The sequence below is a fragment of the Cottoperca gobio genome, chromosome 21, assembly GCF_900634415.1.
Source record: "Cottoperca gobio chromosome 21, fCotGob3.1, whole genome shotgun sequence".
NCBI lineage: Eukaryota > Metazoa > Chordata > Actinopteri > Perciformes > Bovichtidae > Cottoperca > Cottoperca gobio.
Window position 1 is genome coordinate 24026978 of NC_041375.1, and position 17470 is coordinate 24044447.

The window sequence follows — 17470 nt, forward strand, 5'->3', positions numbered from 1 at the left end:
GAATATGTTTATGTATTCAAACGAGCTGAAGAGAAACACACATGTAGTGAATATCCAGGACATGGCGCTTCATTCTTTCCTCCTCCGAAATGTTTAGAGTGGTCCTTTTCCACACGATGCAGCCGCTTGCTAAAATAAACACTGCGAGTTTGTCGGGATGCTCGCCAAGAATGACAGTTGAGCAGAGGAAGTTGTTTGCTTTGGAGAGGATGGAGAGTTTCACGTGCACATGCACACCAATGTGTGTGTGTGTGTGAGACCACTGGAGCTTTCATATAACACAGCTATATGTGTGTGTGTCCACTCTGCTCCCTGTGCACATCTCTGACCCACATACCACTTCCTGTTCCATATGCAGAGTGGAAGAGAGAGCGTGTGTAGAGCTGGGCTTTATACATCATCTTTTTCACATCACTCCATATTGATATAGTGTCATGATTTAAATGCAGCGCTGTCCTCGACTCCAGAAGTCTTGGTCGACTGGGGAAGTAATGGATTTAGAATTCTCTTTTAATGATCACACACACATGGACACAGCACACACAGTGTGGGGTCCGGTGCCTTGCTTCGTACTTTGTCCGTTCGGGGACTTGAACCAGCGACCCTCCGGTCGGGAATGGGAAGTCCCAATATCTCTGTTGAAAATAAATATTCTGTACGGTTTAATCGTAGAAGTTTCTAGTATTTAGAAAGTGTAAATTGGGGCACTATTTTGATAATTGTGTAATCGCTTTAAGTAGATTTTCAGGCAGCAATGCTGTTTTATACCTCGTCTCTGCTCAGCATCTCTTTACGTCTAAGGTTTCTGTGCTGTTCCTTCATCTCTCTTTGTAATTAACATCTGATGGTGAAACAATAACTCGTGGTGTGTTGAGCTGCACGACGGTGTTAGGAGAAGAAGATGGGAGGGCAGGAAGTGAGTGAAACCTCAGACGGAGAGCGAGAGAGTTTTTTATAGTTATATACACTTATATAACTTATAGCACACAGCTTTGAGAAGGTTCATCTGAAGTGCAGTGGGATTATAGGAGGGGCCTCCTCCACCGCTCCGCTCCCTTTATTTCTTTGCTCTTTTTATTTGGCACATAACCCGATGTGCATTCGTCTCGTTTTCATCCCTCGCCATCTTTCTGTGTGTTTTCTGTGGGGAACGAGAGACAGCGAAGTCATCCTCATCCCTGGTGGGACACTGAGAGAAGTGTCGCTGCAGCAGCTCTGAGTCTCTCCACTTGCAAAGATGGATCTTGATTAGTGGAAAAGCTCCACACTGAGCGTCTACATCTACCTTTCTATCCCCCCCGAGCAATGAATTGTTTTTCTCGTCATATGAAACAAACTCGATGCAGCTAAGCAAGTCTCTCTCCCCGTCTGTCTCTCTGTCTCACCTCCCACCCCCTCCTGTCCAATCACAAGGTGTGAAAGTGGGAAGGTGTTCGAAGGCGTGGAATTGTATGTTTGTCTCCAAGATTAAAAGAAGCATCTTCTAAAGCGGTCCAGCCACGTAAAATGCATTTTTGAGTTTCTATTTGTAGCTTTTGTTGAGTAACATTTAGAGGTGTAGTGTTTGCAGGTCGTTCAGCCGTGTGGCGTGTCTTCAACAGACGACCTGGAGCGACGAGTTTCAGGGATTATTTGAAACACTTCACATAAATAAATGGACAGCGAACAAACAACATGGAGAGACAGAGAACATATGAATGATGTCACTGTCTCACCTGTATCCTGACATCCATCTCTCTCTCACACACACACACACACACACACACACACACACACACACACACACACACACACACACACACACACACACACACACACTGGTCTGTCTCTGTTGATCTCTAATGATGCTCTCTGACAGACTCACTGTGCGGCTGCTGGAGCTGAAAACTGGCAACAACAGCTGTTAGTCATCGCACAGAACATTGACTGTCAATTCATTTTTTTTGAGTATTTTATTAAATGCTAAATATATTCCAAGTTTCCAGCTTCTCAGATGTGATATTTTTTCAGCATTTTCTGACGATCGTAGACTAAATGATTTATTATTTATGTAGACAAATAATAATCATCAGTTGCAGCACTATGAGCACCTTAGTGTTAATCTTCTTCACTTTAATCAAATATTTTCTGATTTAATTCATAGTTTGATTGAAATATTGTTAAATTTATGTTCAGAAAAATCTCACAACCATCACACACACCGCCGATGAACTTGAATCGCATTATTTTGTTTTATATATATATATATTATATTATATATATTATATTATTTATTTATATTATATTATTTATCTAAATTTATATTATTATATTTATATATATATATATAATTATATTTTATATAATATCTATATAATATATATAAATATATATAAATAATAATATATATTATATATTAAATATTATATATATATATATATATATATAATATCTATATATATTATATATCTATACTATATATATATATATATATATAAATATCTCTATTATAATTATATCTAGAGTATATATATACTATATTATATTATATATATATTCATATAGACTTATATATAATATATCTATATAAAAATATATCTATATAAATAAAAGAATAAGAGAATATAATCAAAATATCTAAAAAGATATTATATATAAAGAGAAAATATAAGAGATATATAAAATATATATATAATAAAATAGAATTTATTTCTATATATATTTTTATTTTCTTTTTCTCTTATACTATATTTTTATTTTTTTTTTATATATATATATAGAGATCTCTTTCTTTCTTTATTAGGATATATATAGATAGATCTTTTTCTCTCTCTCTTCTATATTTTCTATTATCTCTATTATTTTCTTATCTTTCTCTTTCTCTCTCTCTTATCGTAGATATATCTAATATATCTATTATATATATATATTATATATATCTATCTATTATATTATTTTTAATATAAATATAATATATATTTTTTTATAAAGTTGCCCCCCAGTAAAGCACCTTTTCTCTCTCCTATATGTTTTACTGCAAGGCATGGCTCTATTTTCTTCTTAATGTAAACTTCACTAGCTGGTTCAGTTTGATGTATGAAGTCACATCTCCTCCTTTCAGCTGTTACTTTCTTTCTTCCCGCAGTGAGTAAGAAGGTTCCTGCTCGTCCAGTCGCTTCCCTCAGCATCTGTAATTATGCTGATTTGTTCCAAAAACGTTCACATGACCGACAATTTGTGGCCGATGGGAAGTTCTGCCGAGCGTAGAAGGAACCGTTTGTCTGTCCGTGTTGACTTTGTGTCCTGTAACGGACCGCTTGACTGACAGGTGGGCTGGCTCACCTGCTGGGCGCCGGCTGATGGTCTGCTGCTGATGAGCGGATTAACAAGACGGACTGGCTGGCCGGCAGTCTGCTCTGTTAGATCTTTGGCTCATTGGTTGGCGAGCTGCCTGGCTGACTAACTGTGACTCAAGGGATTGGCTGACAGGCTGGCTGACCCCTTCATCTTTACAGAGCGTCACAACTCCAACTGAACTCTTTTAAAACAGCCTCAGCAGATTAAAGCAACATGAATTACATGTGGCGATGGCCTCTAATGAAACCCTGCTGCTCACTTAAAGGGGACATATTAGGAAAAAACAGTTCTTGTGCACACACATGTGGAGTGTGAAACAAGACAACCCATTAGAATAAACCGTCTCCCCCACCTGACTATCTCCACCCACGGCTTGAGAGTTGTTGAGAGATGTTTAAAGGTGCGCCATATATTTCCGCAAGCCAATCAGAACAGACTGAGCTTTTTCTGCAGGGTCTTAAAGAGACAGGTGCTCAAACGGAGCGTTTCAGACAGATGGTGAATATAAGTTTATTCAGACGCAGTATCTGAAAAACAACGTGTCTTTTGAGCATGTAAACGCGTTCTAGTAGAAACCCAAAATATAAGCATGAACCTGAACATTTAAAACCTCACGAGAAAACAAGCTTAGCACAAATAAAGCAAAAGCCGTTGAGGTCTTCCTCTTTAGCTGCAGTAAACATATATACTTAACTGAACAAGAGTTTCGTTCAATGACACATCTACCATTTGGAAATACTCTCCAAATGACTGACAGCATAGAAATTGCTGCTTTTTAAATAACCACAGATTGTTGAAATTGGCCAAACATCCTGCTGCTCTGTGTTTGGGAGATAGTGAAACTGAGCTGCAGGTGTTTTTATAGACGCGTAGAACTTCTGCTTTCATATTTGAAATGCTGAAGCTTGACTGAGTTGCCCTTTAACCTCTGGCCCAGACTCAGAAACGTGAGCAGAGTCCTTGGCTGTCTGTCATCTGTTGCGTCTGCAGCTGCTCGATAAGAAGTATTTTAATTCCAACATTTAACACCATGAAGCTCCTGCTGTGATAAATATAAAGGTTGGATCAAGTTTTTGCAGCATTAACTCACCGCTGAGGATAAATATGTATTATAGCTGCATTAAAAGCTCTAGTTGTTGCGCCTCTTACAGTTAAAAGGTTCTTCTTATATAACTTAACTTTCTACTGTTTGATGTTGCTCCAGCTGTTTCCTCTTCAGGACAAAACAGTGGCGTGTTGTTTCCTCCTCTGCACACAGCTCTGCTTGTGATTGGTTGAAATAGTTTGAATATGATGAACAGACGAACTCTGTGTTTAATCCCAGAAGCCAGTTTTTCTTTACAATTCGGACAAAATGAGAAGATTCTTTACAGATTATCACTTTAGTTGAGTGAAATGTGCGTTCCAGGATGAATTATCTACAGACAGAATCTGCTTTGCTTTATGACTACATATCTAACATTCCCACAACGCGAGCCTCAGCTACACTTTGCTTTTAGTGCTAAATAGCAAACATTAGCATGCTAGTGCGATAAAATCAGACAGCGATCACAGTAAACATGGCCATGCTAAGCATCAGCGTGTGAGCATGTTAGCATGCTGATGCTAGCATTTAGATTTGCTACGACTACTATGCAAAGAGTTTCAATACGATTCCTGTTTCTTGGTGGACGTACGAGGTTGCTGCAGCCGCCCGTCACACTCCTGCTTAACCAGTAAGAACAGTGAGAGTGTCATGTCAGCCCCCGGTCTTCCTGCGCTCGCAAATAAATGTCCCACCGCCTCAGTGATGCCTTGAATGAGAAACAATCAGCTGATCTTGTTCTGTGTCTGCGTCTGTCCTGTAATATCCTGAGTGTTTGTTCGGCTCTGTTCTCATTTCCACTTCAGGCTGCGTCTGCATGTTTGTTTGTGCGGAGTGATATCCGTTCATTACACTCTGCAGCACGTCGGACAAAAGCTTTGTCTTTGACTTTTTACTGTTGAAGCAACAACCTGCGTTTTTACGTCTTTATGACTCAAAGAGGGCCGAAGCGCTAACGTTTACACAGCTGAGGTGTGAAAGTCAGTGTCTGGTTCTCCTCAAACCACGGTGGAGGAAATCTGAATATTAAGGGAGAACCCCCCCCCAAAAAAAGAACATGGTTTCCTTTTCAAATACAAGCAGGGGTAATCTCCCTCTCTACACTTTGTACTGCGCAGCTTCACACTGTGGCTGTGCAGCTCCGTGTTGAATTAGTTTAGCTGTTTGTAGCAACACAATGACGTGCTGTTCAACGCTGCACATGTTCAGGGTCAACGCAAGTCAAAACAATATTTAAGGCCCCAGCTAATGTCCACTCCTTTCAGGGCTGCACGATCTATTATTTATCAAAATAATGCATTGATTTTATTTGACATTTAAATCAACAGATCATGTTGTGCTACATTCCTGCTAATGTACAAATCTTTGCATCATAATGAGACTCAAAATAATCTTCTTCTTCTTCTTCTTCTTCACCTGAATTCAGTGCAGTTTTGTTTTGCCCCGTCTGTTGTGCAATGCAACATTTTAACATCGTAGTCGGTCATGTTCATATAATAATAATAATAATAATTAATTAACAGTGCAGCACTACTTACTTTAGATTTGCTCAACGTGATGTCTTCAAGTCGCTTGTTTTGTTTGACTAACAGTCCGACATTCAAAGATACTTCATAGAGATTTACAGCGAATACAAAACGCCTACTGTTGTGCATTTAAATGTGTATAAGTACGTGATTAAGTTTGCATGTTCTGGCCCAATAACTTCTTCCATAGACTTTTTATAAATACAGGAAGACATCAGTGTATTCTCACTACAGGATGTGTGTGTGAAGTTCTTTTGAATGGTTGATGTCCGTCGACTATAAAGACTTACGTGAATATTCATGCCTGTGTTTAAAGCTCCTTATTAGATGCAGATTAGATTATTTTGTGTGCTGTCGTCTCCTTTTATGAGCCGATTGACATGGATGCAGACATTTCTTATAATAAGCTCAAAGTTAAGATGCAAACAGACTTAAAAGCACTGAAGTGCAAACTGCTCGTTTCACCTGCAGACCACAGGGACCTGGAGTCTCCACACAGTGTGTAGGAAGGTTTGAGGCTTCTGATTTAAAAGGTGTGTGTTGTGCATGTAGATTATAGAAGACTTCACTTTGCAGAAATGGGATTATTATAGCAGAAAAATACAAAGATTCATCTTTCCAGGTGACGCCATCAGCTGTTTCTCCACCTGATCGACACCATCAGTTCATATGATGCCTCCCTCGCTCTCTCACAGGTCATGAGGAAGTGTTACCTCCTCGCTGATGAGTCTCTCTCTCCCCTCTCGCTGTTTTATAGGACGAAGAGGAAGAAATCAAGCTGGAAATCAACATGCTGAAGAAGTACTCCCACCATAGAAACATAGCCACCTACTACGGAGCCTTCATCAAGAAGAGTCCTCCGGGCCACGACGACCAGCTTTGGGTGAGTTTAGTTCCTGTGGTGTCAGCAACGTGTTGGAAGTTCAGTGTAAACTGTGTAAAGCAGTCGTGCGTCAGAAGCAAAAGAAATGTTGTTCCTAAAAGTAATTATTGTCTGTCATGAGGTTTGTAAACCCAAACGGGTAGTGCGGGTGAACTGGGAACGTCTGGAGGAAGCCCCTGTCCTGGGGATCTTTAACTCACACCTCCGGCGGAGCTTTTCAGCCATCCCTGTGGAGGTTGGGGGCATTGAACCTGAGTGGGCGATGTTCAAAACCTCTATTGCTGAAGCTGCGGTGATGAGCTGTGGTCTCAAGGTCTTAGGTGCCTCAAGGGGCGGTAACCCTCGAACACCGTGGTGGACCCCGGTGGTCAGGGAAGCCGTCCGACTGAAGAAGGAGTCCTTCCGGGTTATGTTATCCGGGAGGACTCCGGAAACAGTTGCAGGGTATCGAAGGACTAGAAGGGCGGCAGCTTCTGCCGTGTCAGAGGCAAAGCAGCGGGTGTGGGAGAAGTTCGGAGAAGCTATGGAGAAGGACTTTCGGTCGGCACCAAGGTGCTTCTGGAAAACCATCCGGCACCTCAGGAGGGGGAAGCGAGGAACCATCCAAGCTGTGTACAGCAAGGGTGGGACCCTGCTGACTTCAACTGAGAAGGTTATCGGCCGGTGGAAGGAGCACTTTGAGGAACTCCTGAATCCGACTAACACGCCCTCTATGGTTGAGGCAGAGCTGGAAGCTGATGGGGGATCATCGTCAATTTCCCTGATGGAAGTCACTGAGGTAGTCAAACAACTCCACAGTGGCAAAGCCACAGGGGTTGATGAGATCCGTCCAGAAATGCTGAAGGCTTTGGGTGTTGAGGGGCTGTCTTGGTTGACACGCCTCGTCAACATTGCGTGGAAGTCTGGGACAGTGCCTAGGGGTTGGCAGACCGGGGTGGTGGTTCCCCTATTTAAAAAGGGGGACCAGAGAGTGTGTGCCAACTACAGGGGTATCACACTTCTCAGCCTCCCTGGTAAAGTCTACTCCAAGGTACTGGAAAGGAGGGTTCGGCCGGTAGTCGAACCTCTGATTGAAGAGGAACAATGCGGATTCCGTCCTGGTCGTGGAACAACGGACCAACTCTTCACTCTCGCAAGGATCCTGGAGGGGGCCTGGGAGTACGCCCATCCGGTCTACATGTGTTTTGTGGATCTGGAGAAGGCGTATGACCGGGTCCCCCGGGTGATACTGTGGGAGGTGCTGCGGGAGTATGGGGTGAGGGGGTCACTTTTGAGGGCCATCCAATCCCTGTACGCCCAAAGCGAGAGTTGTGTCCGGATACTCGGCAGTAAGTCGGACTCGTTTCCCGTGAATGTTGGCCTGCGCCGGGGCTGCGCTTTATCACCAATCCTGTTCGTGATTTTCATGGATAGGATATCGAGGCGTAGTCGTGGAGGAGAGGGGTTGCAGTTTGGTGACCTGAGGATCTCATCGCTGCTCTTTGCAGATGATGTGGTCCTTATGGCATCATCGGTCTGTGACCTTCAACAGTCACTGGATCGGTTCGCAGCCGAGTGTGAAGCGGTTGGGATGAGGATCAGCACCTCCAAATCTGAGGCCATGGCTCTCAGCAGGAAACCGGTGGATTGCCTACTCCGGGTAGGGAATGAGCCATTACCCCAAGTGAAGGAGTTCAAGTACCTCGGGGTCTTGTTCGCGAGTGAGGGGACAATGGAGCGAGAGATTGGCCGGAGAATCGGAGCAGCGGGGGCGGTATTACAGTCACTTTACCGCACCGTTGGGACGAAAAGAGAGCTGAGCCAGAAGGCAAAGCTCTCAATCTACCGGTCGATCTTCGTTCCTACCCTCACCTATGGTCATGAAGGCTGGGTCATGACCGAAAGAACGAGATCACGGGTACAAGCGGCCGAAATGGGTTTTCTCAGACGGGTGGCTGGCGTCTCCCTTAGAGATAGGGTGAGAAGCTCAGCCATCCGTGAGAGACTCGGAGTAGAGCCGCTGCTCCTTTACGTTGAAAGGAGCCAGTTGAGGTGGTTCGGGCATCTAGTAAGGATGCCACCTGGGCGCCTCCCTAGGGAGGTGTTCCAGGCACGTCCAGCTGGGAGGAGACCCCGGGGAAGACCCAGGACTCGGTGGAGAGATTATATCTCTTCACTGGCCTGGGAACGCCTCAGGATCCCCCAGTCGGAGCTGGAGGATGTGGCCCGGAGAAGGGAAGATTGGGGTTCCTTACTGGAGCTGCTGCCCCCGCGACCCGATTCCGGATAAGCGGTAGACGATGGATGGATGGATGGATGAGGTTTGTAGACCAAACGTAATTTAAGCAGGTTTTTAAGTGCATTTGAATTTAAATGTACAGTATTATGAATACATGTTTGCATATTTAGATTTCTATAATGAACAGATTTGTTGTGTGGATTATAAAAACAACAACATGATGTATTTCCCCTGTATACATCACCAAACAAAAAGTCATTCAACTGTCCGCATTTCTGCAGACGAGAGAGGTAACGCAGCTCTCTGTGAGTCCAGATAAAGACTCTGCTGCTTTATTGGGTCTGTGTGCGGCGCTAATATGTCTGCACACACCCAGCTGTTCACACACTTAGCCTGCAAACAATGAATACAAATCTTGTTTTATTGCCGAGTGCGTTTAAATGTTCAGGGAGTCTGTCCTGGTGTTTTGGTGCATAACAATAAACACGGTGCAAAAGGAAATAGAATCTTTAAGAGCTGGACAGTTTTGTGCAGGAATGTGCAAAACTATTGACCTGGAGATGTGTTCAAGCTCACAGCATGAAGTCTAATACAAGCGAAACACCTCAGCTCCCACTGGCCCTCATGCGGGAATAGAAAGAGGGATACAAGAAGAGAACAATACAAAAAGACAAAGGGGGAGAAACAAAAGGGAGAGAGTTAGTCGGAGAAGGGAGAGCGAAGACAAACAGAAGCAGAGATTTATAGCTGCTGGGATCGTTGAAGGCAGGATTACCTGCTTTTATGAGCGTGCAGCTCTGCTGTTCCTCGAGAGGAGAATCTGACTCTGTTTGTTTCTGCAGCTGCCTGTACCAGCCCTATGCAGCTCACACTGAGTGTGTCTGACTGCGCGTGTGTGTGTGTGTGTGTGTGTGTGTGTGTGTGTGTGTGTGTGTGAGAGTGTGTGTGTCATTAGTTACTCATGTTCTGCACTGAAGGACACCAGATTGTACATGTAAGACACAATCCATGACAAGCTTTGTGATTATTATAAGAACAACATCTGAATATTATGTGCTTGTTCAGTTCTACTCCCTTTAGATAGAAACTGTGTAATGACACCATTGTGTCACCTTAGAATAAACATTACATTACACAGTCTACAGTGATGGGTCATAGTGTGTCCTCATTGTACCTCATGCTGTTGTCCGAAGCAATGACTCAGTTTTATTCCCTTTCACTACAGTTTAACCTATCTGTTGATTCTGTCATCCTTGCTTCCCCTCTAAAGGCCCGACAGAGAGAGCATGGAGGAAGTGCATCCTCTGATACGCTGTCGTGTCTTGTTTGTATAAAATAAACGAGGTTATGGTTTATTAATGGTAAAATGCTTTTGCACCTTTTGCAGATGCTCTCTGTAACTGAGAGAACGAGTGTGTGTGTGTGTGTGTGTGTGTGTGTGTGTGTGTGTGTGTGTGTGTCTACAGTCTTCTCACTGCCTGTTCTCTCCTCCAGCTGGTGATGGAGTTCTGCGGCGCCGGTTCCATCACAGATCTGGTGAAGAACACTAAAGGCAACACACTGAAGGAGGACTGGATCGCCTACATCTCCCGAGAGATCCTCAGGGTCAGCCACCCCCCCCCCCCCCCCCCCCACACACACACACACACATACACACTTTCACAACATCAGGTTCACATATAACGGGAAACTTTCAGTAAAGTGTGTTGTGATGATGAATATAAATGATGCTCGGCTGCCTGTAACAGTGTCTTCCTCTCCTCCTACAGGGATTAGCTCACTTGCATGCTCATCACGTCATCCACCGTGACATCAAGGGACAGAACGTGCTTCTGACTGAAAACGCTGAAGTCAAACTGGGTATGTGTTGATTATATTTCTGGGTGGAAATGTGAGGGCTGTAGAGCGGCAGCTCAGCCTGCACTGAGCCTCATGTGACCGCAGCAGCAGATCAGCTGCTCACAGGTTGTTGTCACAGTTGTACACACAGTAACCTAAGTCCTTGTGAAACTAAAGCAGTCTCTTGCATTCATTTACTTAAATGAGAACACGGAGATGTTTTCACACAGTGTCTTCAGTAAATGTTGCAAACTGTAAAAATGAGTTGTTTTGATCATAAAGTAAAAACCTTTGTAGATACACTGTGATCTGTACATTGTAACACACATGTGTAAATGATAAACTAATACTATTGTTGAAATAGCTTTTTTGCACTTAAACGAAGGGAAACATGTGGAGTTGTGGTTATTTACAGGTTATCATGCTGTGATCCAGCTCACGTTCAAATAATCGATCATATCAGTTTAAATTATTGTCATATACGGCTGGAAAGTACCGAAATAATATGACAATAAATCATTTTCCTTTTTATACTTTGGCTCAGTTTGTGAAACAGGTGTTAAAAATAACAATCTGTGCGAGAGCCGTTTAAAATGGAATTCAATTGAACTTGATGAAACCTGCAGAGACGCTGGATCTCATCCACATCTGTCTCCGTCTTCTTCAGACGTGTTTCTCTCGCCGCTCTTCTGAACTCTGCCGGCGAAGCTCTTAATGGCGTTGTTGTTCCTCTCAGCGGGGAAACAGCTGTTAATGAGCAACATGCCACATTTCGATTTGAATTCCTGAAAACAATTGTGGTCAATAATTCAGAGTTTTGGAAACTTCTTCTAATGTTTCCAGTTTGTCAGCCTCACTGTCCACCGACAGTTGTCATGGTGATTTACTGACAACTGGAACTGGAAATGATATAATAATAATAAACTTTATTTGTATAGCACCTTTCATACAAGAATTGCAGCCGCAAAAACATAAAGATTTGTACAAAATTAGACAGAATAAAAGCATGTACAGTACAATAATCAGTGTTGATGTAAGTGAGTGTGAAATAGCAGAATTAAAATAGTATAAAATATCAACAATGAGTTATGTTTCGGACGAAACACCTGGGAACATTACAGAATTAAAGTATTTAAATTAGTTTAAAGTGTCATAAAGTAGCAGCATTAAAGATTGTATATCAGCATTAAAAGGCTAAACTGAAGATATATAAAATATCACTATTAAAAGGCTAAAGTAAAGAGATATAAAATATCACTATTAAAAGACTAAAGTAAAGAGATATAAAATATCACTATTAAAAGGGTAAAGTAAAGAGATATAAAATATCACTATTAAAAGGCTAAAGTAAAGAGATATAAAATATCACTATTAAAAGGCTAAAGTAAAGAGATATAAAATATCACTATCAAAAGACTAAAGTAAAGAGATATAAAATATCACTATTAAAAGGCTAAAGTAAAGAGATATAAAATATCACTATTAAAAGGCTAAAGTAAAGAGATATAAAATATCACTATCAAAAGACTAAAGTAAAGAGATATAAAATATCACTATTAAAAGACTAAAGTAAAGAGATATAAAATATCACTATTAAAAGTGTAAAGTAAAGAGATATAAAATATCACTATTAAAAGACTAAAGTAAAGAGATATAAAATATCACTATTAAAAGGGTAAAGTAAAGAGATATAAAATATCACTATTAAAAGGCTAAAGTAAAGAGATATAAAATATCACTATTAAAAGGCTAAAGTAAAGAGATATAAAATATCACTATTAAAAGGCTAAAGTAAAGAGATATAAAATATCACTATTAAAAGGCTAAAGTAAAGAGATATAAAATATCACTATTAAAAGGCTAAAGTAAAGAGATATAAAATATCACTATCAAAAGACTAAAGTAAAGAGATATAAAATATCACTATTAAAAGGCTAAAGTAAAGAGATATGTCTTCAGTTACTTGTGAAGATATTGAGCGAGCTTGCCTCCCTAATGTCTGCAGGTAAAGTGTTCCAGAGCTTTGGTGCATAATTGCAAAAGGCTGCATCCCCAATTTTCTTTTGGAAGTTTCTGGGAACATTTAATAAGCCAGTAGTGGATGATTGTATTGTTCATCATATAGTTGATTAGAGAGTTGGGTTTATTGCCGACCTGTGACACACAGAAACTAACACGAGTCCCAGCGGGGACGAGACTCCATCTTTTATTTGGCTTCAATTTAAATGACAATATTCCTCTTTGATAGGAAGTGTTTTTAATTCCATTTTCTATGTTCTCACATGTGCTGGATATTTGTAATTCCCTCTTCTGGTTCTCAGATACTTTTATAGTAAAAGTGTTTTTAATGAAAATGTTTTGCACCAATAATAATTGTTCACTTTGTATTTCCTCAGTGGACTTCGGGGTGAGTGCTCAGCTGGACCGCACGGTCGGTCGGAGGAACACCTTCATCGGGACGCCGTACTGGATGGCTCCAGAAGTCATCGCTTGTGATGAAAACCCCGATGCAACCTACGACTACCGGGTGAGATACTGCATCTGCTGCTTTACAATATGTCAGGGACTGTGTGCACCGAGGTTTCTCTTCATAATTAAAAAGTCAGTACAGCCAAATAACACACACATAAGACACACAGTTAAAGGTCCCGCCCGGTACAATGGGGATGAAAAGACTTTAGCTGGTGACGTACATTCTGCAGGAAGTTGTTGGAAGTGGATTAACGAGAACTCAGGAATCTAATATTTAGTAAAATATCCCTGAGAGTCAGAAATCACAGTTTGGTAACAGAGTGGAACGTTCTCTCCGTCTGGCAAGAGCTGAAAATCCTTCATTACGATGCTTTAAAAAGACACACTCCCTGTGTAAATGAGAGAAACGTACGCACACACACACTCTCTGTCTGTCTGTCTGTCTGTCTGTCTGTCTGTCTGTCTCTCTCTCTCTCTCTCTCTCTCTCTCTCTCTCTCTCTCTCTCACACACACTTGTGTCACTAACCTTCTCTTCCCTCCTTCAGAGTGACCTGTGGTCCTGTGGAATCACAGCCATAGAGATGGCTGAGGGAGCTCCCCGTAAGTACACGTCACATTCACCTGCCGCTGCTTTCTTCGCCATTTTCAAAACGTTAAATCTCTTAAAATTGTGTCATGGCTGTTTAACAAAACACATGTTATTTTTTACATTTTCTGCAGATAAAGCTAAAGATCGTTTTGATGTACGACGTTGACTTGTGTTTGTCTCTCTGCTCTTCTTTCCTCCAGCTCTGTGCGACATGCATCCAATGAGAGCCCTCTTCCTCATCCCCAGAAACCCTCCTCCTCGACTCAAGTCCAAAAAATGGTGTGTTTTAGTTCTGAGTGCCTCCCATATTAACGATTAGACAATGTAACACACATTTCTTACATCTAACTTTAACCTAACAGGTCGAAGAAGTTCTTCAGCTTCATCGAGGGCTGCCTGGTGAAGAACTACACTCAGCGCCCCCCCACTGAACAGCTGCTGAAGCACCCTTACATCCGGGACCAGCCCAACGAGAGGCAGGTCCGCATCCAGCTCAAAGACCACATCGACCGGACCAAGAAGAAGAGGGGCGAGAAGGGTGAATAAATACTCGACCACTTCTTCTGTCACTTTCACTTTGACTCCTGGGGGAGAAAAACAATAACCTCTTATGTACAATGACTTTTACTCCCCAGATGAGACGGAGTATGAATACAGTGGCAGTGAAGAAGAGGAGGAGGAGGCGTCTGAGCAGGAAGGAGAGCCGAGGTGAGAACATGTTATATGAAATACATTTTTATTAAGTTTAAGATCCGTGCAGAACATCTAAAAGCTTTCTCTCCCTCAGTTCTGACTTTGGGAACAACGCAACAAGTCCTGCAAACAGAGATTATAATTTCCTTAATTGTAATTTAAAAGAGATTATAAGTAGGTAGGAGCTTTAACCAAGAGCAGCTTTGTAAATAAAAAGATAAGGTTCTAGTAGCTGGTGTCCCGTGGCTCACAGGCAGGCTGTGATGGATCCAGAGAAATTCAAAGTTCACAAACAATCTGATGCAAACTTGTTTCTGTATTTTCCCTTTCTCTCTGTGATTAGTAGTGAATGGCTTTGAAAGACCGAGCTCAGCAGCAACTCTCCAGTGATATGTAACTGTTATTTATTTTCTAATTTTACAAAAATGTTGGCGATGCCACGTTAACACCGAGTCTTCAGCATCCTCATGTCGGAACGCCACACTGTTCTTTAAAGCACGGGACGAGCTGAGCGGCTGACGCCTCTCATTGCATCCTCCCCTGTAGCTCCATAGTCAACGTGCCAGGAGAGTCCACTTTGCGCCGCGACTTCATCCGGCTGCAGCAGGAGAACAAGGAGCGCTCGGAGGCGCTGCGCCGCCAGCAGCACCTCCAGGAGCAGCAGCTCCGCGAGCAGGAGGAGTACAAGCGGCAGCTCCTGGCCGAGAGGCAGAAACGTATCGAGCAGCAGAAGGAGCAGAGGAGGCGGCTGGAGGAGGTGAGCACACGGGCCTGAAACACTTACCTGAGATGTGTTGATATAAGAAACACTGTCAAAGTCTGTCAGCTCATCAGGAAACTTTTCTTTGATTTGTCCAAATAATTTAGTTCATATAAAAAAGTGAAGCCGGACTTGTTTAACCCTTTTTGCCTCACAAGGGGCAGAAAATGATATTTATTCTGTGGCATTATGTAAACAAACCGACATTTAAAGGGTTTACATTCTGATAATAAATAATTATTTGGTAGTTATGAAAATAGGATTGAATTTGGTTAAAATATTTATATTAATATTATAATATAATTGTCTAATTTAGTCATTTTTGTCCTTGAAGTGAGGCACAATGTTTAATATCTAAACACAGAACCTATGAAAGGCATCAGCTGGGCTCTGATCATTTAAAAGTTCGGCTCCAGTCTCAGAGGGACTATTTCTTACTACACATCATCTCTGTGTAATAAGAGGTTTAGGGGTTATATTTATATTATAATATTATATAATTGACTCCAAAATCAATTTTAGGCTGCAGTGAAAACATTATTCATCGGTGTCCCAGGAGGTGGGAGTTTGAAACCCTTTGAGCTGTGGTCGTCTTCTGTTAGTGTCTCGGCTGCATCTCCTCCTCACGTAAAGGAGAGACACAAGTTTAGTGTTAGAGAATACAAAGAGATGGTTATACGTCGGGATGGAAGTGGACTAAACCAAACTCTGGAAGGAAAGGGGGGGAAATGAAGGGACTGACGATCAATAGGATCCGAGTGAGTTTCATCATATAAATGAGAGCAAAGGAAAGTGTTGCTCGTGTTTCGCCGCAGCAGCTCCAGGCTGCGTGGTTCATTCATGACGGTGCTCGTAGACGAGTCGTGGTTGAACCCGAGCCATGTCAGAGGAATACCACAGAACGTGTGCTCTCTTGTTGTGATGCTTTACCTCCTGTGGGTCCCCGGCTGCTGAGCTCTGCACTCGCACCAACGCGATGCGTCACCGTACTGTCACCGTGTCCTGCAGCCTCCACGCTGACGGACAGGAATCGGGTTAATGTCTTCATATGTCTGCTCAGAGAGCCGAGTGTCAGATCTCTGCCTGTCAGACTTAAAATATTATGTGTATCTGAAGACGCTTTAACTTCCTGTCACTTCAGCTCATCCACGTCTGTATTTACTGATATGTCCTCATAAAACGTACGCGGAACACGAGTCGACGTTTGCATCTAATGAAGCGTCGACTAAAATCTTGACTCTTATTTAAGCCACTAGTTTCGCCTGGAGATTCCTCGACAGCCTGTGGAGTCTCAGGAAATAGCCTGGTCCTTTTTTAATGTTCTTCTCTTAAATTAGAATATATCACTCAAACTTAATCTGGACGTCTCGCTGCTTTGAACCTGGCAGCCGTCGTGACATCACTGCATTATTATTCATTAACATCAAACATATTCCTTTTAGTGTAATAAGTGACAAAGAAGATCAGAACAGGTTCATGTTGGAGAAGCAGGATCCTGCAGAAGTTTGGTGTCGTCAACATCACAAAGCAGAAGGAGCCTTTAGATATCTGTTATCATAACTTATCTTATTATCTGGGGCTCTGCTTTGTTTCGCCGGTAGAAGCTGATGGATTCATTTGTTCTGTCGGAGCATCTGCAGCTGGTTTCTGTCTCTTCACTTCCTCTTTTTGCATTTATAACAAAGTGCCCTGTATAAGGAGTTAACCATAATCAATAATGTGTCGTCTCCTATTGACTTTATGACTTTCTTTGCGTGCTGTGTGGGAACAAAGACACGTTTTAGGTGGATGAACTCGGTTATAGAAGTTAGAGTCACACGACTCTGATCTCGTATCCGTGCCGTCTAAAGCCTAATAATACTGAGATCATCTGATGTGATGAGACAAAAAGTCAGAAGTAGGACACCGTCCGTTGGGACGTGAACCGGTTTCTCTGTTAACGCTCCTCCCGTGTCCGCAGCAACAACGGCGTGAGCGCGAGATGAGGAGGCAGCAGGAGCGGGAGCAGCGGCGCCGCGAGCAGGAGGAGAAGAGACGCGTGGAGGAGATGGAGCGACGCCGCAAAGAGG

General features: G+C 42.3%; 1 protein-coding gene across 1 annotated transcript in view; it reads left to right on the top strand.

Annotated features, from left to right (window-relative positions):
* The window catches only part of LOC115026836 (mitogen-activated protein kinase kinase kinase kinase 4-like), an 86603-nt gene that overhangs the window by 42262 nt on the left and 26871 nt on the right, over positions 1-17470 (top strand). The window contains 10 exon segments of the mRNA XM_029459820.1: positions 6704-6829; positions 10542-10652; positions 10817-10907; positions 13283-13413; positions 13905-13959; positions 14149-14227; positions 14311-14486; positions 14584-14656; positions 15188-15398; positions 17362-17470. The exon segment at positions 17362-17470 is cut by the window's right edge and continues 53 nt beyond it. Of these exon segments, the coding sequence (XP_029315680.1) occupies positions 6704-6829; positions 10542-10652; positions 10817-10907; positions 13283-13413; positions 13905-13959; positions 14149-14227; positions 14311-14486; positions 14584-14656; positions 15188-15398; positions 17362-17470 (1162 nt within the window).